At 42.7% G+C, this 24,598-nt stretch overlaps 1 protein-coding gene across 3 annotated transcripts; it reads left to right on the forward strand.

The window, feature by feature from the left end:
• Positions 1–15,639: 15,639 nt before the first annotated feature.
• AKAP17A (A-kinase anchoring protein 17A) lies at positions 15,640–24,349 on the forward strand. Of its 3 annotated transcripts, none has more exons than XM_075094591.1 (6): positions 15,640–15,721; positions 16,069–16,200; positions 16,543–17,285; positions 19,485–19,633; positions 20,742–20,982; positions 22,422–24,349. In XM_075094591.1, the coding sequence occupies exons 3-6, from the start codon at positions 16,611–16,613 to the stop codon at positions 23,352–23,354; spliced, it is 1,998 nt and encodes a 665-aa protein (XP_074950692.1). In that variant the 5' UTR covers positions 15,640–15,721; positions 16,069–16,200; positions 16,543–16,610; the 3' UTR covers positions 23,355–24,349. The 3 variants fall into 3 exon arrangements, with proteins under 3 accessions (XP_074950692.1, XP_074950701.1, XP_074950685.1); XM_075094600.1 differs by having other exon boundaries at positions 15,652–15,797; XM_075094584.1 differs by lacking the exons at positions 15,640–15,721; positions 16,069–16,200 and having other exon boundaries at positions 16,387–17,285.
• The last annotated feature ends 249 nt before the right edge of the window (positions 24,350–24,598 follow it).

The raw sequence follows: 24,598 nt of genomic DNA on the forward strand, positions 1-24,598 counted from the left end.
TCTGGCTGTTATCATGAATTCCTCTTTTTACAAGACAAAGAATCTTGCAATCATGACATTTTTTCTTTCTAAGTCATGTCCTATTGTGCTGGTTTTGGCTGGAATAAAGTTAATTTTCTTCACAGTAGCTGGTATGGGGCTGTGTTTTGGATTTGTGCTGGAAACAGTGTTGATAACACAGGGATGTTTTCGTTGTTGCTGAGCAGTGCTTACACAGAGCCAAGGCCTTTTCTGCCTCTCACCCCACCCCACCAGCGAGTGGGCTGGGGGTGCACAAGGGGTTGGGAGGGGGCACAGCCGGGACAGCTGAGCCCAACTGACCAAAGGGATATCCCACACCGTATGGTGTCATGCTTAGCATGTAAAGCTGGGGGAAAGCTGGCTGGGGGGCCACTGTTTGGGGACAGGCTGGGCATCAATCTGTGCGTGGTAAGCAATTGTTTTCATTTGCATCAGTTGTCTTTCTTGAGTTTTATTTCTCTCTCTTTTTGTTATTTTTCTTTTTGTTACAATTTATTATTATTTTATTGTATTTCAATTATTAAACTGTTCTTATCTCAACCCACGAGTTTTCTTACTTTTACTTTTCTGATTCTCTCCCCCATCCACCAGGAGGGAGGGAGGGAGTGGCTGGGTGGTTCTTAGTTGCCAGCTGGGGTTAAACCATGACATCTATGACTCATAATTAGGTCCCCCTGCACTAAAGTAAATAACTTTTCTCTTCCGTTGGTGCAAAGCTTGCTTCATGTGGCTATTTCAGACTAAATTAGAAGAGAGACAACAATTAGACTGTAGCCTATATAGATGAAATTACAGTTAAGTTAGAATTCATTACTTCTTTTATAATTAAAATTACTTAGAATCCTTTTATTCTCTCCCCACTTGAAGAACTGTCACTTTATCCTTCAAAAGGGACTGTCATTATATCAGTGATTATCACTGCCCAAAGACATGAAATATAAGGCAACCTATATCTTCCGTCTTGGGGCTCCTCTTCCCACCACATCTGTATTACTGCAAAAGGAATAGGGAAGTGCAGGTTAAATTAGAAAACTGATTAAAAAAGGCTTTTTCCATTCAGTCATTGCAGAACCACCAGTTAGGAAAAGTAGCTTACTTGCAGTGATGTTGTGGGTCTTGCAGCCAGAATACTGGAAACTCCCAAGATTTATGAGAGTATTTAGACATAGGCAGAAGAAGTAAATCCTACACAGAGATGATGTGTCAGATTTTCCTGGGGGGCACGTCAAACTACACTATACCTGAAGGTGATGTCACCAGAACAGAGTTATTAGCCTTATTTCTCCTTCCTTTTACATTTTTCTGCCACTTCCTAATAACACATCATTTCTTACTCAGATTAGTTTTTACAGCACTCATGTCTTTCTTCATAGTTCTGTCCCATGATAAAGATGGCTAACAGTTAATGATTGATAGGCTTCAGTATATTACTGACTGCTGCAGGAGTTGTTCCTTGGACATGCAACAGCTGATTTCTGATGCTCTATCATACAAACCTTGCAGAAATGCCTTTATTTATTTGTCACAGGCTTCAACATTTTTTTTAAATGTTAGAAAACCATTTTAATTTTAATTTTGATTACATACTATAAAGTAAGATGCAAAATGAAAATATATGCCTCTGCCTAACATTTTTCAGGTCTAGTCTGGTTGATAAAGTTAGTAAGAAACAGTACTCAGATAGGCAAGTATTTTGCCCAAAGTCACGTGAGAATGAGTTGCAAAACAAGGAACAGTATCAAAGCTGCTGCTTTAACCATATGTTGTGGTTTAACCCTGCTGACAGCTAAACACCACACAGCTGTTCACTCACTCTCCCCCACAGTGGGATGTGGGAGAGAACTGGAAACAAAAAAAGTAAAATTCATAGGTTGAGATAAAGACACTTTAATAGGACAGAAAAGGAAGGGATAATAATAAAAATAATAATAATAATAATAATGATGATGATGATGATAGAAGAATATACAAAATAAGTGATGCACATTGCAGTTGCTCCCCACCCACCAACTGATATCCAGCCAGTTCCCGAGCAGCGCACACCAACCCCCAGCCAAGTCCTCCCAGTTTATATACTGAGCATGACATCATATGCAATGGAATATCCCTTTGGCCAGTTTGGATCAGCTGTCCTGGCTGTGCCCCCTCCCAGCTTCACTGGCAGAACATGGGAAGCTGAAAAATGTCCTTGACTAGTGTAAGCATGACTTAGCAACAATTAAACACCAGTGCATTATCAACATTGTTCTCGTACTCAATCCAAACACAGCACTATACCAACTACTAGCAAGAAAATTAACTGTACCCAGCTGAAACCAGAACAGTATCCACCCATTATACTATACCATCTATGTCATGCCAGCTTCCCACACTTTCCAATACATTCCAATCAATCACCACCACCTTTCCTGTCTTTCAATATATACACACACAAATATAATTCCTTCAGTCTATGGGCCACACCTCTAAAATGACCACTGAGTTAATTTAGTCCATGACTTTGAACTCCATCTGTCATAACAGTCCTTCAGGACAGGAGAGGTGGTGTTTGCGCTGTTGCATGATGAAGCCAATTCTGGTTCCATCACCATTGCTCTTTGCTCTGTTTCATCAAAGTTCATTCTTCATTAATCTGGGTGATTCTTTCTGCAATACTGTTGATATGGCATACAGCCACCATAAAGTGATAATATACGGTATCATATAGAAATTAACGTCATACTATTCAATTCATTGGCTATTTTCACCCAAAATCAAATCCCTTTGAGGTACACATTGGGCTTCCTCATCCTCTCACATCACCCACCAAGTGCACTCAGGTCTTTGAGCAAAAGGAATCCCAGGGATGGGTTTGCCATTGCCTGAGGCAGGAACAACCCAGATTGTCTTCCCCAGGATATTCTTCATGTGCACTACAGGGACTTTAGCCCCCTCTAGAGTACATAAGAGTTTTGATGGAGCAGGGCCAGCTCGATCAGCAGATCCCCCATTGTTAACTAACCAGGTGGCCTTTGGTATATGTGTAGCCCAGTGTTTAAATGTGGTGGTGTGTCCCGTCCCCCGCTCCCCCCCTTGCTCTCAGTGTAGTCTTTAACAGTCCATTGTATTGTGTGATTTTCCCGGAGGCTGGTGCGTGATAGGGGATGTGATACACCCACTCAATGCCGTGCTCTTTGGCCCAGGTGTCTATAAGGTAGTTTCAGACAGCAGTCCTGTTGTCTGACTCAATTCTCTCTGGGTGCCATGTCACCACAGGACTTGTTTTTCCAGGCCCAGGATAGTGTTCTGGGCAGTGGCCTGGGGCACGGGGTATGTTTCCAGCCATCCAGTGGCTGCTTCCAACATTGTAAGCACATGGCACTTGCCTTGGCAGGTCTGTGGGAGTGTGAGATAATTAATCTGCCAAGCCTCCCTAGAATTATATTTCAACCGTCGACCTCCATACCACAGAGGCTTTACTTGCTTGGCTTGCTTGACTGCAGCAGAAGTTTCTCATTCATGTATAACCTGCACAGTAGTGTCCATGGTCAAGTCCATCCATCAATCACGAGCCCACCTGTACGTTGCATCTCTTCTGTGATGGCCTGAGGTATCATGGGCCCACCAAGCTAGAAATAATTCACCCTTCTGTTGCCAGCCCAGATCCACCTGAGCCACTTCAGTCTTAGTAGCCTGATCCACCTGCTCGTTGTCTTGATGTTCTTCAGTGGCCTGACTTGTGTACGTGAGTATCCACATGATGTATTTTCACAACAGGTTCTTGGCGACGTGTTAAATATGAGAAAAAAGGTCTTTCCTGTGAGGGTGCCAGAGCAGTGGCACAGGCTGCCCAGAGAGGTTGTGGAGTCTACTTCCCTGGAGACATTCAAAACCCACCTGTATGTGTTCCTGTGCCCCCTGCTCTGGGTGTCCCTGCTCAAGCAGGGGGTTGGACAAGATGATCTCTAGAGGTCCCTTCCAACCCCTGCCATTCTGTGATTCTGTGATCTATGTGAAATAAGAACCACTTTCAAAGCAGGTCAATCCCCTTTTATGCTGCCAATATCTCTTTTTTGGTTGGAGTATAGCAGGTCTTGGATCCTCTGTATCTGACTCCAAAACCCTAGGGGTCGACCTTGAGTCTCCCCTGGTGCTTTCTGCCAGAGAATCCAGGTAGGGCCATTCTCCCCAGCTGCAGTGTAGAGCACATTTTTTACATCTTGCCCTTCCCAGACTGATCCAAGGGCTACTTCACGAACTATCTCCTGTTTAATTTGATCAAAGGCCTGTTGTTGCTCAGGGCCCCATTTGAAATCATTCTTCCTGCAGTCCACTTGATAGAGAGGGCTTGTAATCAGACTGAAATTTGCAATATGCATTCTCAAAAGACTCACAACATGTAAGAAAGCTTACGTTTCCTTATTGCTTGTTGGTAGGGACATGGCTGTAATTTTGTTGATCACATCCATTGGGATCTGACGATGTCCATCTTGCCATTGGATTCCTAAGAACCAGATCTCCTGTGCGGGTCCCTTGACCTTACTTTGTTGAATGGCAAAACCAGCCTTCAGAGGGATTTGGACTATTTTGTTCCCTTTCTCAAAAATGTCTTCTGCTGGGTTGCCCCACACAATGATGTCATCAATGTATTGCAGGTGTTCCAGAGCTCCACCCTGTTCCAGTGCAGTATGGATCAGTCCATAGCAAATGGTAGGGCTGTGTTCCCACCCCTGGGGCAGTCGATTCCAGCGGTACTGGACATCCCTTCAAGTGAAAGCAAACTGTGGCCTGCACTCTGCTGCCAGAGGGATTGAGAAAACCATTAGTGATATCAGTTGTGGCATACCACTTGGCTGCCTTTGACTCCAGTTCGTATTCAACTTCTAGCATGTCCAAGACAGCAATACTCAGCAGCAGCGTGACTTCGTTTAAGTCTCTGTAGTCTACTGTTAGTCTCCACTCTCCATTAGGCTTCTGCATTGGCAATATGGGACTGTTTAAGTGTGAGCAGGTCTTACTGATGACTCCTTGGCTCTCCAGTTGATGAGTGAGCTCATGGATGGGAATCAACGAGTCTCAGTTGGTGCGATATTGCCGCCGGTGCGCTGTTGTGGTGGCGATCGGCACCTCTTGTTCTTTGACCTTCAGCAACCCCACAACAGAAGGGTACTCCAAGAGACTGGGAAAGGTAGACAGATGTTTAATTCCCTCCATCTCCAAGGCTGTTTACCAAAAGCCCACTGGTACCCTTCTGGGTGCTTGAAATACCCTCTCCTGAGGCAGTCTATGCCACAGACTCACGGAGCCTCTGGGCCACTCACAATGGGGCACTTTTGCCACTCATTCCTGGCTAGGCTCACTTCGGCCTCCAGTACAGTTAGCTCTTGGGATCCCCCTGTCACTCCAGCAATGCTGATCGGTTCTGCCCCCGTAGAGCTTGATGGCATTAGCGTGCACTGTGCACCAGTGTCCAATAAAGCTTTATACTCCTGTGGGGCTGACGTGCCAGGCCATCGGATCCACACAGTCCATTAAGCCCTGTTATCCCTTTCCTCCACACCATGTAAATACAAATCAGAAGTCCCTGTATTAGGATTAGAAGTAGAATCAGCCCTTCTACTCTGTCTGGAGAACTGCCCGCTGGACACTGGAGCAGCAATTTTCCTGGAAGAAGCCCCCTTGTGAGACTGTTTTTCCTTGCAAATCACGTAACCGTGCCTCTAGGGTCAAGGGAGATTTTCCATCCCACCTCCTCATGCCCTCTGCATGGTCATGCAGGTAAAACCACAGGGTGGGCCAGGTGTGTACCCACTATACCCTCTCTCTTGAGCAGGGCGATGCTTACTCCTAATGGCTGAGATACTGGTTCATGCAGGGGGTGCCTCTTTGTCTTTGCAGGTCAGTATTGCCCGTGTGTTTGCGTGTGATGCTGGAGTGCTCCATACAAACTTCTGCCACATGGGTCATGTGCACCCGACTTCCTCTGGATCTTTGGGTGACTGCTTGTCATTTGGGTCATCATAAATCACCTCCAGCATGGCCAATTCCCTCAGGTACTGGACACCTCTCTCCTTGGTGGTCCACTTGCCTGGACAACACATGATATCTTCCTTGAAGGGATACCTTTCCTTCATACCTGACAGTAGTCTCCTCCTGAGGCTGAGGGTTTGGGCCTCTTTTCCAATCATTTTGTTAATGCCCCCTTCCCTTGAAAGGGATCCCAGCTGTTTGTCTTCCCTACCCTCTCGTTCCAGGCTACTGGCCCTGTTTTCCCAGCATGGGAGCTGCCAGGTGACAATGTGCTTGCCTGGTTGATGACTGAAATCTTTTTGTATATTTCGCAGCTCTCTCAGGGATAGGGACTGGGTGGTTACCATGTAATTTATGGGTTCTGCCTATTCCTCCTCCTTTCTTGTGATGGCCCTGGTTCATCTTCATCCCTTACCATATGAGCTCATTTTCTTGTGCATTTCTTGTGTGTAGCGGTGACTGATACTGGTATGTGTTGGTTCTCTGGCTCAGCTGCAGTGTCTGTCACGGGGGTTGAAGTAGCCACAGTGCCTGTTGCTGTGGTTTGAGTAGAATCAGTTCCTGTCACGAGGGTAGTTCTCTGGGTGGTATTCTTAAATAGTTGTTTAACCTTATACAAGACCTGGACCACATTCAGGGACTTAGCAACAGGAGCATGCTGGTTTGAAAATCCCAAGGATATTAAAAATTTTCAAGAGCTGTTGTAATTAGCCTGAAGGAGAAAGGAAAGGTAGAGGAAGGTGTCTCACCCATAGGTTGGCTCTCCAAGGAGAAAAAGTAAAAAGTGTAATTCTTAATAGTTTCTGATAGATAGCTCTCAATGTACAGAGATGATGACAATGCTGAGTACAAATACCAGACTGGTGTCATGACCAAAATTTTATCATACCATAAGGCAGTGTTACACAGTACAGCAAAGCAATAACCTTAATCCATCTCCCATAGGTGAGTTGTATTATGTGCTCCCATAGGTGAGCACATAAATACTGACAAACTCTATATATGGCAAGTAAGGTGCTAAGCAACAGAACTCTAAGAACATAACCAACAACTTTGAAAGCAAATAAATCAACATTGTGACCAAGCCTACTAAACTAATATAATGAATGCTTATAACGAATTTGTTTTAACATGCTCTGGTCAGATCTGTCAGTATCTCAACCCTTCATGCCCTATGCTGGGTGCTAAAAAGGATTAGCCTGATTTAACCCAGCAGACAGCTAAACACCATGCAGCCATTTGCTCACTCCCCCTCACAGTGGGATAGTGGAGACAACTGGGGAAAAAAAAAAAAGGTAACATTCATGGTTTGAGATAAAGAGTGTTTAATAGGAAAGAAGAGGAATGGGAAAAAATAATAGAAGAGTATATAAAATAAGTGATGCACAATGCAATTTCAACTAAACATTGAACTAGCAATTTGAAAGGAAGAGCCTTTAAAAGATCTCAGCAAAGAAATAGCTCATACTGTGAGCACAAAGGACCACTGTACTTGTATGCAGTACATCCTACATTATGCTTTTTAAGCATGTCACTGACAGCTTTTACACTAGATTTTGAATACAAGCTATTTTTTCCATTGTCTTCATTGAACATCAGCCACAGAAAGAAGGAAAGACATTTGAAAACATGGAAAATAAATGTAAGATAAGCTTTTTTTCTTGTAGAAAATTATGTTGCCTGATGTTGCAGGAAAAATATTACTACTGTTAAAAATCAAATTAAAAAAAAAAACAAAAAAAACCCAAACAAAACAAACCAGATGATAACTGCTAACCATCTTTTAGATATTGGGATTTAATGGCATGTATAAAAACTGTTTTAGGTACAGAGGTTTTGTAGAATAGTACCTAAACGTTGCAGAATCATTTGCCTTTTCCTGTAATGTCCTTCCGTGATGCACGATACATGGTGCCAACGTCATACTTTGAAATCTTTCAAAAATGCTACAGACTGACTCAGCATGTAAAGCCTGCAGTTCTTTCCTTTTGAAGCTGAGGTGGTTTAGCCCCAGTTAGCAACTAAGCACCACACAGCCACTTGCTCACTCCCCCTACCCCAGTAGGATGGGGGAGAGAATTGGAAGAGCAAAAATAAGAAAACATGTGGCTTGAGTTAAGAACAGTTTAATAATTAAAATAAAATAGTAATACCAATAATAGTAATAACAATAACAATAATCATATAATGAAAAGGAAAATAACAAAAGAGAGAGAGAGGCGAAACCCGGGGGCGGGGGGGAAACCCCAAAACAAACAAGTGATGCAGCTGCTCACCACTGGCCTACCAATGCCACCAGTCCCCGAGAAGCAATTGCTGCCTTTCCTGCAGCGAACCATTAACCCCCACAGTTAATATGCTGGGCATGATGTCATAGGATGTGGAATATCCTTTTGGCTTGTTTGGGTCAGCTGTCCCGGCTGTGCCCCTTCCCCTCCCAGCTTCTTGTGCACCCAACAGAGCATGGGAAGCTGGAAAAGTCCTTGACGAGTGTAAGCACTACCCAGCAACAACTAAAACACCAGTGTGTTATCAACATTATTCTCATCCTAAATTCAAAGCACAGCACTACATCAGCCCCTAGGAAGAAAATTACCTCTATCCCAGCCAGCTGTCAGGGAACAGCAAGACTGGGGTTTCTCCATGAGGCAAGAGGAGCCACAGGTGTCTGCAGCGCTGATGGGGCAGCACTTTCACCAGTCAGGGCACTGTCCCACTGTGCCCAAGCGGGGCCAGGCTGGTGACAGGGCCAGGCTCCTCTGACTGCCTGGTGATCATTATACAGGGTGAGGTGCCAGGTCAAGTCCAAGGTCAATCCAGGACTCCAGTCTGCAAGTCAGAACTACTTACATTATGGCTCAAATGGGGCCCTTGGGCAGAGAATCCTCTGGCAGGGGAAACAGGTGATGCTGATCAGGGCAGTTAAGGCCTACTGGCACAATCCAGGCCCTTGAAAAAGACCATGTGAATTTTGTACATTCCTGTGTAAGGTTTTTCGGTTGATAGCCAAAGCTACATCACCTTTCTTTAGAGTCTTCACAGCAGCTTTTTATATAGACAGCATTGCTGATGGCTTCTCATGAAAAAATATAACCATTACACAGACCAAAAAATGTGCAAGAAGCTTTGCTCTAAATGGAACCTCCCAGTTTCCCTACAACCCTTGACTGAGTTTATCCTAACCCCTGCAAATTGCTTACAAAGAGACAACTTGCATAGACTGTCACTTTTATGTATTGTCACTCATGAATCCTGATTCTCCTCCTGAAAAATAGGTGAGAATGTTGTAGCTGTCTTCCCCAAAACTCTGTCCACTCTCAGTGTACATAGCCTCAGTTATCACTTATTTCTTCCCATGATTTAATGGGAAGACCTGGAACAGGAAGGTACACAAGGGTCTTTGTGAGTTCTCATATCTTCGTGGCAGATTGAACTTTCATGCCTCTTTGAGTATGGTCCAGTGTAGATCCACACTTCCAGCATCACATTTACCAGCTTGATCTAGCAGTTCCTAAAATCAAATGAAATGGAGATAAGCTGTATCAAATAGCTATCATGGGATAGATGTCCCGAATTAACCCACAATTGGAAGACTGCTGCCGAAACACGCAGTCTGAACTCGATCCAGGAGTGTGATGGAGGCTTTTCGGGTGCAGGCAATTAGACTGCCTGGTATCTACTGAGTGTGTTCAAGCAACAGTATCTGAATATCTGCTCATTTGTGGCAAATTCAACAACCTAATCTTTTTGGGAGCTTTTAGTCTCTGGCTGGAAGTTGATTGCTGTTCAATGTCAGCCATATGTGGTACCTACATAACTTAAGCATTTTCTTCTGACTACCAAGGCTTTTTTCATATCTAAACACTTCAGAAGTGGTCTCTCTACCTACTGACATATCTGGGGAGAGAAGGGAGAAGAGTATTTACAAATTCATCCTAGGGTGGCTTGTCAATCCCTAGCACAGAATCACCAGAACACCTGAGGTCTTTCCCTACAGGAACTTGTGTGTCTCAGCTCACTGCAGAGGGAGCTTAGGGGCAATTAGTTTGCATAGTACAGTTTGTATACATACATACACGCATGTGTGTATACATAGATAGACGTATAGAGATAGATATAGAAGTATATACATGTTATGGGTCAGAAACAAACTTTGATAAAACTTTGTCAGCGGTTTGAGATACCTGATGATTATTTCAGCTGTCTTAATCTACACCATATATAAAACCACTATCTGGTCAACAGAAATGACTATGAGACATTTTTTAAGATGTAAAGCTTAAAATGAATGAGTCCTGGCAGCACATTCTGAGACATACTGAAAGTATCTGTCAGGATGAAAAGAACAGTGTTATGAGCAAATGAAACATGATCTGGCTTGGTCATCTTCCCTTTGTTTAGCTTGTCATATTTCACAATCAGACCCTGGAAAATGAGAAAGAAGCATTGCCAGGAGCAAAAAGCGATAATAACAAAAACTCAGCACAGCATTCTGCCACTGATTCCCCTGACCTCCCAGATGTGCATGTTGGGAAGCAAGGCTGGGCTATAGGCATTGCTGAAGAAACACGGAATTGATGCCATAGTTATTTATACTTAAGCCAGATCTACCAAAATATCTCTGGTCTTTCTGGATTAGGTGATACATAAATGGGGAGGACAGGCTGAACTTACACAGGGGATCTTGTCTGTTTAAAAGCTTAGAAATTCATAGTCCTAGAATTGTAATAACGCAGTTTCACTCCTTTAAAAAAAAAAAAAGTCTTTGAGATGTCAACAGTTGCACTAGTACCGAATCTTGTGGAATTCTTCCCTTTTCCAAGAGGAATACACTACTGAGGAAGGTTACTACTATTAATCTGTTGCTCTTCTCTGCTTCAGAAAGAGATGAAGACATAGGCCAACAGCTCTTGCATTTCACTCCATAAATTGCTAAGAAAAATTTTTTATTTAAAATGTGTACATAAAGACAAAAGATACTTTTATGATTGGTATCAATCTGTAACATGTCAAATTGTGGAGGAAATTCTTAATTTTCAAATGTTAATTTGAATCACATTCAGATATTTCCCCCTAAGCTGTTAATGGAAAAAAAGTAGAAAAACTCCCGACCTTTCAGATTCAGACTTATTGTAAGTGATAGCTACTGAAATCTGTCAGTATGTGAAAGTATTTCATGGGTGCCTGTTTAAAAGCTGAAATAATCAGTAGTGCACCTGACAGCATAGTACTACAACTATTTAAAACATACATCTTGCTAGCGAGCAGAGTACAATGTGTCTTTGCAACTTAAATCTGATTTTTATGTTTTGTAAGCTACAGTACACTATGGTTTGACCAGACAGTTCATAAAACAGTCCCACTACAGACGCTAAATCCTCCACAGTGAAAGCAAAAAGCAGAAATTTTGCCATTTTTGTTTCTTGTAAGATAGGCGGCAGTGGGCACAGTGTACTGAGATAAATTAGTAGAAAGGGCCTGCTCTGCATTGCATGCTCCTAGTCTGTCCTAACAAGACCAATTCTCCACATAAGGATGAGTTAGGGAGAGTGAAACTGTCTCTGGATATTGTAATTTTCTGATGCTTTAAACAGAATACAACAGTTAGGCCTGTGGAGAACCAGCCACAGGAAGCTATGATTAATTCCAGTTAACTGAAATTGCCCTGCATCAGCACACATAGTACTTCTAATTTATGTATTCTTTCCAAGGTAGGCAACCTGTCACACCCTCGCACTTCACTGACACACAGCATTCAGTTAGATTAAAAAAAAAAAAAAGTAACTGAGTAGAGCTAATGAAAGGAAATTGAACAATCTGCAGAGCTGTTTCTGACCATGGGAAATAAAACAATATATTCCAGATTCATTCCTCTGTTTCTACCTGCTTCAGGGATTAATTTTGCTTTGTGGGGAGAGGCTATTCAGAGTCTGAAAACAACATTGTAATGGCTCTTCAACAGTTACACAATCTCTTCATCCAAGAGATTCTTCTGTGCTGCTGCCTCTACCCACAAATACCACGCATAAACTGTGTGACTGCACGGTGAATAATTTTGTTTTCTCTCAGTGTGAGAGGGAATAAAGAAATGTCTCCTGTTCAGAAAACAGAAACCGCATTGAAAGTAACCACAGGGTGCCATGTACTCTGTTTCTATAGAGATATGTACTAGGAGGTTTCTGCATATAATATAGTAGAAAAGATTTAGATGAGCATGGGAGACAATTGATGCTCCAACAGATACAGCCAAGTTTTAAACTAAAAAGAGGTTTTCTTCTTCTTTGACGTGTTTTGGAGAGGAAGGAAGATGGAAGGAAAGGAAATAGAATTATACTAGGTCGTTGTTTTATTTTATGTAAACACTCACATAATAGCTTGCATGCATTACCACAAATGACCACTAAGGTCAAGAAAATGGTGCATTTCAGAAAGAGAAGAAGAAGTATACAGATAACCATGTGTGGTTGGGAGAATTATATCCTCTTCCAAGAAAGGAAGAATGGTCTGCATTCTGGCATGACTACAAAACCTAGTATCTCCTGTTTATAGCATATTCTAATTGTGTTTATGAATAGATCTATTATATACATGTAAGTAACAAGCGCTCCCTCTAGTGAACTTCTGTGGGATTCAGCCTTGTAACTACTGAAGGTACTGGTGAGAAGGTTTATAGGCAGAAGTGATAACTTCTGTTAGACTATCTGTTGAAGCCAGAAAAAGGGTACAAGCTTTTAGACACACTTAATGGTTTTTAAGGTCAGTAGCACAATGTATTTGTCAGAGTTGGGGAGAGATAATGTCTTACAGTAAAAACCAGATTTACACACACTGTTGTACTTGGATACTGTGTCCCTTACTGATCGTTACTTTGCCTGTTCATCATTTCTCTTCCTGGTAGGTGTGATACCCTTGCTTTACTGACCTTCACTTCAGATTCTGAAACCTGAAGGGGGACATTTCATTTACTCATTTAGGTATCTCACTACAGTGAAAAAAAAAATAATAAAAATGACACATCTGCCCAACACAGAGGACTGCATTTAAGCAGAGACACTGTTTACCCTTGCAGCACTGCAGTACTGATGCTTGATTCCATTTTTTTAAATGTTACATAATCACTACTTCTGCTTGCCCTTACGTTTTACGGTATTATTAAATACAATGCTTGCAACAGTTCTTTTGGGTATATCAGGAAAATAGTCTATGAAAGCTGTCATGGTTGTGGCTGATGTCAAGGCATAAGTAACCTCAGTTAGACATTTTGTAACTTCTCAGAGCATTCATTTACTCGTTTAGTTTAAAATACAGAATATTTTTTTTCTGGCCCATTCTCAGGGGGTGGGGCTACCATTACGCACAGGATTCAAAATCTTTGCCACACGCAGTGTCTCACTGTGCTACTACTGAAACTCTCTGGACATAACTAGATCTGCTTTGTGCACTCCCAAGTGCAAGTTTGTAGGAGAAGGTGTGACATACTATGCAGGGGCTCTCAGGCTATAAAACACAAACTATTTCAAACTTTTGTATGGTAGCAGTAGTTTCTGATTCTGCCTTTACACTAGGACTTAACTAAACCACAAAAGAAACAGAGCAGGACCAGCAGTTACCAGCATCTGTGATGTGAAATACCACCTCTGCACAACAGCTGTGGTCTCCTGCAGCTGCTGGATTGATGGTGACCTCCTGCGCTGAGTGTTTTTGTTGATGCTTCCATCATTATTTCCACACAGTGGTTAGCATCAGCTTGCTGCCAAAGGTTACTGCAGTCCTGTTTTCTCAATGATGGGAGGTTATCTGAGGTGGGACCTGATGCCTGTTTTAAAATGCTGGAGCAGGGGCAGGAAGGTGCTGTAGTGGGTGAGTCACTGGATGAGGGCAGGAGGTTGGCAGCAGCAGCAGACACAGCTCATGGGCTGGGGATGAGCAGCAGGAAATTGAGAAAGGTAGGCAGGGACATGCAACTACAGTCCCAGTGTTGAAACCGGGGCTCTCTGAGAACATGGGAGCACCTATCTGGGGGGTGGCAGTGCAGGGAACGGAGGCGGGCCTTCTCCTGTGTGTATGTGGCAACTTCTGCATTCTTCACTTGCGGCGAAACGAAGTGTGAGGAATCCACCGATAGTAAAGCTACAGTGAGAAGCTCTGATGTGTCATCTGCAAAATAGTACAAGATAATTTAAGAACTGTACTTGAGGATCTGCTGGCCTGTCAAATACTTTGCCTCATTTGTACAGCAGGCAAAGCAAACATGAAAAGTGAACAGGCACAAAATGGACAACTGCCTCCTGTGCCCACCTCTGCAACTTAACCCCCTTTTTTCACTGCTGTAAACTGAGGACCAGTGCAGGATGAGAGCATGTTCAAGAGAGGTGTTTGGTGTGCCTTAAATATTTATTGGTGAACAACTATGTAAAGACACACTGATACTTTCCATATTTCTGTTTCTTCTGCCCATGCAGATGGGGAGAAGAAAGGGAAACCTTTTCCCATTTGGATGCCAGTTAAACAATTCCTGGATATTGAGAACACCAAGAATATAATCCTGTTAAAGTCTTGGACCTCTGAATTCATGTGTCTGCATGTAGACAGCTACTTGTAAATTACAAACAGAATTCAGCTTCCTGGCATAGGGGCTTAGAGTCTATCAAGATGTTCTAGGGTATTGGAGATGTCAGCTAAGGTGATAGTAGGTTCAGCCCAGGATCTGAGAAGACTCACACCTTCCTAAAGCAGCAGCTGAATGCCAAAGCAGGATCCAGACCCCACAGCCTCTGAGATGACACCAAAGGTTCAATTTGGTTGTCTAACTTACATGCCTACTGTCGTTTGGGATGCTGTAGGTTATCCAGCGTAACCTCCAGCTGACAGTTTAGTCAGGTTTCCTGTAGGTCATGTGGTGTGTTTTCCAGACCCGTTTGTGTAGTAGCTTAGATTATTCTACAGCATCTCAAGTAGCACTAGTCACTCATGTTTATGCAACTAAATTATGTCTTTGTTGATTTGTGCTGTTCTTTCATAAACACAGAGTTTGGGTTTGTTTTCAAAAGAAAAGTACAAACTATTGGAAATGTGCGGTAAGCAGCAAGTTGGAGGCTGTCTCCCTGGGTAGCTGGAGACTTCGAGCACCCCGACTCTGCTCCCCACTGGGTCGGGTGGCTTTGGGCAGGGCTTTTCATAGAATCATAGAATCATAGACTGGTTTGGGTTGGAAGGGACCTTTAGAGGTCATCTAGTCCAACCCCCCTGCAGTGAGCAGGGACATCCCCAACTAGATCAGGTTCCTCAGAGCCCCGTCCAACCTCACCTTGAATGTTTCCAGGGATGGGGCTAACAGCCCCAGGCTGGTAGAAGGAAACGGTGACAACTACCTCCTTGGGCAACACACCTGTTCATACAGGCCGGGTGCGGGCACACGAACCACGCCGCAGAGCCCACGTCGCTGTGGGAAAGCAATAAACACGCCCCCGCGCCCCTCAGGAGCGGGCAGCCACCGCCCGCCCGGCTTTGGGCCGCCACTCTCCCGCCCCGCCGCCAGGCGCCGCCCTCGCGCCGCCGCCATAGAGAGGGCTACCATAGAGAGGGTGCTCGCCCGCCCCCTTGCCGGCCGGGGAGCCTTCCGCCACGCGGAAGCGGAAGCGGCTCCGGCGGCGCGCGGCAGGCAGGGTCCGGTGGCCGTTGCCGGCTGCCGGTGAGGCGAGGGGGTTGGGTCGCCGTCGCCGGCGGGCTCTGGCGTCTGGGGAGCAGGCGGCGGAGGGGGGCTGCGGGTAACCCTTCCCGTCCCGCTGGGGTCGGGCCCTTCCCCGCTAGTGCCTCGCCGGGGTCTCGCCCCGCCGCCGCCCGGGGCCCTCCCGCCGGGCCGGGGCAGCCGCCGGCCTTCCTGCGGGTGGGCTGTGCGGTGGCCGGTGGCGGAAGCTGGCTGGCGCCCGTGCGGCTCCCGGCGCCCCCCGCCCCGCCTCGGGCTGCCCGGGCCGCTCGGAGGGAGGGCGGCGGGGCGTCAGGGTGTTACCTAAAAGGGACGTTTTTCTGTCGTTGCAGACGCCTTCCGAGCCCTTCTGCTGGAGAGCGTGGGATCCGCCGCGGCGCCGGCCTGCTGGGGTTTACTGGTTGTTAAGTAGACTTCAAAGCGGCGTGACATCGCTCTGCCAGTCCCTTCCTGCCTGAGAAAGGGTAGCTGCTTTCTGAGCCATCACATACCAGCTTCATGTATTCCTAAGATTGTCATCAGCTGCTTGGCTTTTTCTCTGAGGCCTTACTGAGGTTTAATTACTTGTAGGCTCTAGTGGTTATAAAGTAATTTAAGATGTTTGCAGTGCTCGGTTTTAACTCTCTAATTGACTCTTGTATTAAGCAACATTGTTTTAACTTGGGAATGGTTAAATGGCCAAAGAATTCAATTATTTATGGATAAGGGCTATTTTATTTGACTACTGTTGGCCTGCAACTTAAACTTGCATCTTTTATTTTTTTTTATCCTATGCTTTTTCTGTGTTATGGCTGCTGCAACAATAGTTCATGATACATCAGAAGCTGTAGAGCTCTGTGCTCCCTGTGGGTTATACCTTAAACCCATTACAAAAATGACCATCAGTGTGGCACTTCCTCAGCTGAAACAGCCAGGAAAATCCATTTCGAACTGGGAAGTGATGGAAAGATTGAAAGGGATGGTGCAAACCCATCAGTTTTCCACTCTGCGGATTTCTAAAAGCACGATGGATTTCATCCGGTTTGAAGGAGAAGTTGAAAACAAAAGTTTGGTTAAATCTTTTCTGGCCTGCCTCGATGGCAAAACAATAAAGCTGAGTGGCTTCTCTGACATTTTAAAAGTCCGTGCTGCGGAATATAAGATTGACTTTCCTACCAGACATGACTGGGACTCATTTTTCCGTGATGCGAAAGATATGAATGAAACTTTGCCAGGGGAAAGGCCAGATACTATTCACTTGGAGGGCTTACCTTGTAAGTGGTTTGCAGCAAAGGACTCTGGCTCGGAAAAGCCAAGTGAAGAAGTCCTCATAAAAGTTTTCAAGAAATTTGGAGAAATACGTAATGTGGACATACCCATGCTGGACCCTTACAGAGAAGAAATGACGGGCAGAAATTTTCACACTTTCAGTTTTGGAGGCCATTTAAATTTTGAAGCTTATGTTCAATATCGAGAGTATGCAGGTTTCATTAAGGCCATGAACGCCCTGCGAGGGATGAAGCTGATGTATAAAGGTGATGATGGCAAAGCAGTGGCTTGCAATATAAAGGTGAGAAACTGCAGGCTTTTTTATGGGAAGCCCTGTGAAAAACCAAGTACAGCTAAATGTTATTTCCCTAGTGCTGAAAACCTGTGTCTCTATACTCTGACAACAGTTGTATTGTATGTAACAGTTGTGCTGTATAATGACAACAGGTGTTGTTAACAGCACTAGTGTAGTTTTATGGGACAGCTGTAAAAGAATTTTTAAAGGAAAATGATGGAAGAAAAATGCGTTGTTAGACTACGTGAACAAAGTGGATGGGGTTTTGCTTTTTGTTTTTTTAAACAAGATAGCTCTAGAAATGAGAACTGCTTGATGGGAGGACCGAGTATATGAACATGATCTGCTAAATAGTTTTTAGAAAGTAATATGTATTTATAAATCTTGTCATTTCACTTAAAATTCTGATATTGAACGAGTTTAGATATATTTCACCAGAAAGCTGACTTTAAAATGCCTTGTTCTCTTTTGTGTATACTGCAAATAGAAATTCTGGGGGAGAATTTCACAGCCTCTGTATTTGGTCCCTGCACTGATAATGTGGTCTAACAGCCAAGTGTCAGAACTGAAGTTTAATAGCATGTGGCCTGTATGGCCTGGGCCATACACAGTTAATCATTGGAGTACTTCACAGACGGAAAGGCCCCACAAAAATATAAACGATAGATTTAATCTGTAGCACAGTTTCCTGTGAATGTGGGATGCTTAATTCATAATATTTACATACCGAATTTTCCAGATCTTTTTTTATGTAACCTCATTGTCTTAGAAAGCACAGCTATCACAGGAGAGAACAAGACGGTCTGTTCAGATGTATTATCTATGAAAGCATGGCCCGTAGAGAACTTGCTCTGATATGTTTGGAGGTGGTCTGTACATTTACATATCAGTTGAGTGAAACGTTGCGGGTGTGTTTCAGTATGCTCAGTAGTCATTCATCAAATCAGAAAGTCTGTTTCAGGAAGAAGCTTGAATATTCCTTTGTTTAATGTGGGAACATGCAAATATATTCAAGTTGTAGTTTAGTCAGTGCAAGTAAAATACTGTAATCCTTTATCTTGTTATTAAAGTTTGTCGGTTCGAGCACAGCAGTAGTTTGTACCTTGACCCTCAAGGTTTTCAAGGGGATATGAAATTTAAACTGTCACTTACATGCAGGGGATCAGGGTTCCCAAATTTAGTTTGGCCTTGCAACGGGAAGCGTGCCTTCCTGGCAGCTGTCCTGGGGATTGACAGGAAAGAGAGAGGGCTGTGTTCGCGACTGTGCGGTCAGGACAGATCTCTTTAATACAAGGTCACACCTTGTTGGTTTCTACCTGTCTGTCCTTTTTGCCTGTTAGCGAAACATCATTTTACGTAGAGCCTGGGTGAATTAAACTGCAGAGTATGTGCTTGTTGTTCTCTGCCCCATGGTTCATGACGATGGGCCTGTGGGAATGTACTATAGACCCCTGCCTGCCTGCACACAGGCAGTATCTAGAATGGGAGATTAGGAGACACGGGGGTGTGATGTCTGGTGGCATCCTGTTCCAGCACGCAGCTGGACATGGCCAGGGTGTGCTTGTATGTCCTGCAAGCTGAGCATTTTCCCAGGTTTCATTGCTCAGATCTGTGTAACTTCCTTTTATCTTGTGTTCACAGTCTCAAACTTCGAGCTTCAGCCTAATGAACCTCAATTTGGGAATCTTGGTGTTAGAACTGGTGGGGAGGCACTTGCATAAACCAGGTGCTGAATGTTGTAGAACTGTTTCTTCTGCTGAACTTAAGGATCACAGTTTTAGATGGAAGGGGAGGCCTTTATTTAGGTCCATTTCTGCCTAGTGCTGTACAGTCCCGATAGCATGCATGAGCTGAGAGAGTTCTTTCTGAAAGAGTATGTTCCTGTTCTGATGCTTAAAAACACTGGACTGCCAGGGTCTAAACTGCTCTAGGGTTTACTTTTGGATGTCAGACACACACAGAAGTCTAAACTAGTACCTGATTGTGCTAGTGTGCAGGCATTTAGTTCCCAGGTATCTGGTTGTAGTACTCTGGTGCTTGCTCTGGGCACGTAGAGAAGTTCCATTCTATATTTCTGATTGTACTTACACTGCAGTTTGGATACCTTTTTGCTAGGTTAAAATTTTGGGGTGTTATGTAGGTTGTTGGGGATTTTGGTTTGGTTTTTTGTCTACTTAAAACTGTTTTCAATCCTATTCTCTGAAGGTTTCTTTTGACTCAACAAAACACCTCAGTGACGCATCAATTAAGAAGCGTCAGCTTGAAAGGCAAAAGCTTCAAGAGCTTGAAAAACAGAGAGAAGAACAAAAACGTAAAGAGAAAGAAGCTGAGGAAAAACAAAAGGAGGAAGAAAGGTATTTATTGCTTATTGTTCAGTTATATTTTTAACAATCAGGCATAACAAAACTAGTTGCTCCTTCGTATCAACATCAATAGAAAGGCAGTAACTAAACACAAGTTTCCTTTCAAAGTTCTACTCCTGTAGCTAAAGTGAAACACTTAAAACTGAGTGAGAATATCATGGTCCTTTTGAGGAAACAGGGTTCAGCGATTGAGATTTGGAAGAGAGTGTTTTACACTTTATTTTTAATTGAACTTTCATTTCAAGAGGTGGGAACTTACATGCTGTGCAGTCGTTCTGATGGAAAAATGGACATTGTAAATGGAAAATAGAAAATAATGCACTAGTTCTGCTACTAAGTAACTTTGATACTATAAAGCTCATTTATTCCTAATATGAGTATTTTTCCAGGAAAGGGATGGGATACAAGCATATCTTAACAGTGACATTTTAAGAAAATTTATAGGGGTGCAAAAGTCATATGACAGCTATTCAGAATATAAACACAAATGGAGCAAGATCTTTCAGAGATTGTATGGTGTCCATTTGCCTTGATGCATATAAATTCTCATTGGTTAATGGTTAGATATTAAACAGTTTCTGAAACTGTAAGGTATTTATCACTAATGCTTATGTTGACTTCAAAATACTAAATCTGCAAGATACTTAATTTCCTAAAAATCATGCCATTAGACATCAGATCTCAGAAACCCTTGGCCTTATATAAGCTGCCATTTTTTCTTAATGACTGAAATAAAAACCATCAAGCCCTGCACACATTAATTGGCTTGGTAATTTTCTTCTCATGATGATGATTCAGTGCCCAGCTGCCTGATGCATTGTTATTGTCTCTGGTCGAATTGGTTTCAAAACAATTTTTACCCTAGTGATGTTTTATGTTTGGATTCCAACTCCTTTTTAAATACTGGCAGGCTGATGGTTGTTCGCTATCACAAATAATGGTTAAAATGTTCACTGTTTTCTACTTCTGCTTTTCAGTAATCAACAGGGCTTACTTAGAAACAAATTTACTCAAAGTACAAAATATATTTTTCCATAGGAGTCTAAAATTGTACCTGCCTTAGTTAAGGTAAAAACATTAATTTCTTTTTTCTTTTTAGGAAGCAGAGAGAGCTTGAAGAATATGAGAGAGAGAGAAAAAGAGAGGAAAAGTTGCGCAAGAGAGAACAGAAACAGAAAGATCGTGAAGTTCGACGAAATAGAAAGCAACTTGAAAAGCTTCAAGCTGAAGAACAGAAAAAACTGCAAGAGAAGATAAAGTTAGAAGAACGGAAGCTCCTGTTAGCTCAGAGAAATCTTCAGTCCATTAGACTAATTGCAGAACTGCTAAGCAGGGCAAAGGTAACTTCAGTATTTATTTCAGAAGCTAATGAAGAACCCAGCAGAACAAAACCTTTTACTGACTTGAGAGGGGGGTGGAGAGTGCTGTTCATTAAACAACAGATTTGGTAACTCTCCAGATGCTATTCCTTAGGCCAAAACTTAAAAAAAGTGCAATGAAACAGTATTTCTTCCTTGGTAAACTATGCACATACAGGTAAATGGAAAAGTGAAATTGAACCTGCAGTCCTGAACAGCATTTTTTCACCTGTAAACTAATTGGCAGCCTTGCTCTTAGGTCCAGTAAAAGAAAGTGTAAGTGTGATAAAGTGAACTAAATGTAGAGGTTAAGATGCAAGACTCCTTATTTCTAATTCCAGTTTTGATGCTGTTTCCTGTCTGGCTTTCAGCAGTGCCATTAACTATTCTTTACAGTTTCAGAGAATGAGCTTTCATTATTTGATGTTTGAAAGTACGCAGAATGATTTTTCTGTAGGAAAAGTACTGTCAGCTAAGGTTTTGGATATTAGATCCTGTCTCTCTAACAGTATTGTTATTTTTCACTGAAACAGGATGTAATATGCTTAAGACTTGGATAAAGGCATGTTAGGGTGTAATGTAATGCAGGTTAAGTATTTTCTGTAGAAATGAAAAACTATGGCAAAGCACAGGGTTTCTTCCTTGATGCCAGTGTACCTCAAGAGTGGTTTTGAACTCATACAGTGCTATGTGGTCAGTTATATGCTAGGAGAAGGGAGAAATACTTCTTGCAGGCTTTGTAACTTTATGGCTGTGAAATAGAAAGGTTGTCTGATAAAACAGAGCAGTGTGCTTCTTTCACTCCCAGAGTTTTGAGGTCTATACTAAGCCATTTGTCTGGGTCTGAATAAAAAAAAAAAAGTTTGAACCTTTTTTTCAGTATCGTGAGTTCCTACAGTGGCTGACAAAAGGAGAAGCAGTTTCTACATGATATGTGTGTATTTAGTTATTTGCTCTCTCTTATGGACTCATTGTAAAGTCATCTATGAACCACAGATTGCAATCATGTAAGAGAAATTCATGCTTTAAATTTGACCAAAACCTTCAAGTGTTGACCCTGATAAATGTATTTTAATACTTCAAATTTCACATGTTGTAGCTTGTGTGTTACTCCCGTCATATTAAAGAGACATAAAGACCAAGCGTTGTTTTCACCTTGTGAAACGGCTAGAAGTTTACACTCAAAAGAGTTTGTGGACTAATACTAACGTTTCACCTTACAACAGTTGTGTGTTAGTGGGGTTTTTTTTCTCTTTAAGAAGCAACTAACTGTTTTATTTTGGAGTGGTTAAGTTCTCTTTGTTAGATTTTATTTTGTTGCCATATTGCTGCTTTTGTGTTATGGTATAACTTGGAAGCATGAGGAAGTCTATAAATATTTTTTTTTTGTTACTCTTACCTTCCTGTTGACTATCTTTCAGACGGTAAAGCTTTTGGAGCAAGAGCATAACGAAGAAAAGATTCGTCTTCAGCAGCTAGAGGAGAGACGAAAGCTCCAGGAGGCTGAGCTCAAACGTGTGGAAGAGGAAAAAGAGAGAGCACTGGGGTTGCAAAGAAAAGAAAAGGAACTGAGGGAGAAACTACTGAACAATCTTCTGAGCAAGAAAATGGATGCAGTTAATCAAAACAAAGAAGAAACTGAAGCATCTCAGTCTGACATGCTGAAAACCCCTAGTGGCGTTCCACACACTGTGTCATCCAGCTGCATCACTTCTACCTCAGGACAGGCTGTTGCAGGCAAACCGGCTCCCAGCTCTCAAAGAGAAGTGGCATCCCCTGAGAGCGTAAACACTCAATGCAAGTACTTGAATGGCAACATTCATGACAAAGTTCATGTCAAAGAAGGTCAGAAAATTCATACCACAAACTCTGAGAGGTGTTCTGAGAAAAGAGGTTCAGGGGTACTTTCGTGTGTTCCTGCCAATAACCAGCAGCAGAAGACCCTCTCTAACTATGACCAGAGTACTTGCAGGAAGGACTCACGCTGTGAGCAGGGCAAACGTAGCCCAGAGCCAAGGAGAAGAAAGAGCCGTTCATGTAGCAGCGTAAACACTGATGAGAGTAAGGGTAAACGAGAGAGGAGCAGACACAGAAGAGATGTGAGTTATCAGGATGAAAAGCGCAGGAAAGAAAGGAGGTATTATAGACACTCTAGCAGAAGTTACAGTCCTCGACGAAGCCATAGTCCTCGTCGAAGAAGTGTAAGCCCCAGACGTTCACGTTACAGAAGAACTCGCAGTAGTGAACGTAAACGAGACAGAAGAGAAAGAAGTCATAGTCACAGAAGCGTGAGCAGGAGACGAAGGCACCGGAGGAGATCACTGAGTAAGCAGAGGAGTACTTGGAGTGGGTAGTGGAAGCCTTGGCTCCTTGGAGAGGGTGTGGTTGGACAAAAGGGCCAGAAGGTTGTAAACAAGACCTCATCGGCATGACTGCTACAGAAAATACGTTTGTTTCAACCAATGTTTAACTTGCACCTAGTCCCTGAAATCAAGAAGATAGATGCCTGACTTTTTTTGACATTCCTTCGTGCTTTGTTGTCTCTCTCTAGGTTTCTCCCACAATGTAGATACAGCCACCTGTGCTTGTGCTCGAGTTCCTACAGTGCTAAAAGCCAACCTGTTTTCTTGATTTTCAGTTTTATAAACCTTAATTTTAGTCAATTTAGTTTTTGTCTCTGTATCGCCTAATTTGGCTTGAGAAGTACATGGGTGCCAGTTATAGGAACTCCAGATGTGACAGGCTATTACATACAGATTTGATTTAAAATGCTTTCTGGTGCATTCAATGAAATCACATTTAACAAAGTAGAGTTTTTGCTGATTGAGATGGATAGCAGGACTTTCATATAGTTCTTAAAACTGACTATAAAGATATGCAGGATATCTTTTAAACTGCTATGATTCCTTCGTAAGTCTGTATGGTGCCAAGCTCAGTGGCCCAAATTATTCTGGCATGTAATGCCGTTTGTATAATAAGACTTTCCATGTAAGAGAGGCACACTGATGTAGGAAGTAAGCAGCAGTGGTAAAATGGTTGAAAAGTTGTTCTGTTATTTTGTTGACATATTTGGCTTTGTAATTACTTCAGGTGGCATAGAGCTGCTTGAAGCATTCTTTCAGGTACATACAGAGCTAGCCATTGGCTTTTGAAAAAGGGGCCTTCTTGCTAAATTATTTTTACTTGTGTTGGAAAGTAAGGCTGCAGTGTCTCTTGTTAAATCCCTTTAAGAATAAATACTTTTGCTTCTAAAATGCAGCTCAGGAATATTAAAAGCTATAACGATTCAGTGAAAGAGTTTATTTTTTCTTTTTATGGTAAAATTAAAAAGAAAACTGTTTCCAGTGAACTGAAGTTGCTGTTTTCATATGTCGGTATATTAAAATCTGCAGAAGTGTTGTATGAGAACCCATTTGTTGGAAAAAATCACTTGACACATTTGAGTAATGAATCTCAGCCACTCTTTTTGATGGTCCTGTTATGTACAGTTATGTCAGCTGTTAATTCAGCAGGATGTGTGCTCTTTATCTGCAGCCTTCAGATGCCATTTTCCTCACACTGATGCATCAAATCATAGTGCATCCCTTTCCTGGAATGC

Source organism: Phalacrocorax aristotelis, chromosome 1, assembly GCF_949628215.1.
Source record: "Phalacrocorax aristotelis chromosome 1, bGulAri2.1, whole genome shotgun sequence".
NCBI lineage: Eukaryota > Metazoa > Chordata > Aves > Suliformes > Phalacrocoracidae > Phalacrocorax > Phalacrocorax aristotelis.

What these genes read in the sequence shown, in the direction of transcription:
- AKAP17A (XM_075094584.1), top strand. Translation starts at nt 16,524, where the DNA reads ATGGCTGCTGCAACAATAGTTCATGATACATCAGAAGCTGTAGAGCTC. An exon ending in CAGTGGCTTGCAATATAAAG is followed by an intron (nt 17,286 to 19,484) that starts GTGAGAAACTGC and finishes TATTCTCTGAAG; the next exon opens with GTTTCTTTTGACTCAACAAA. An exon ending in AACTGCTAAGCAGGGCAAAG is followed by an intron (nt 20,983 to 22,421) that starts GTAACTTCAGTA and finishes ACTATCTTTCAG; the next exon opens with ACGGTAAAGCTTTTGGAGCA.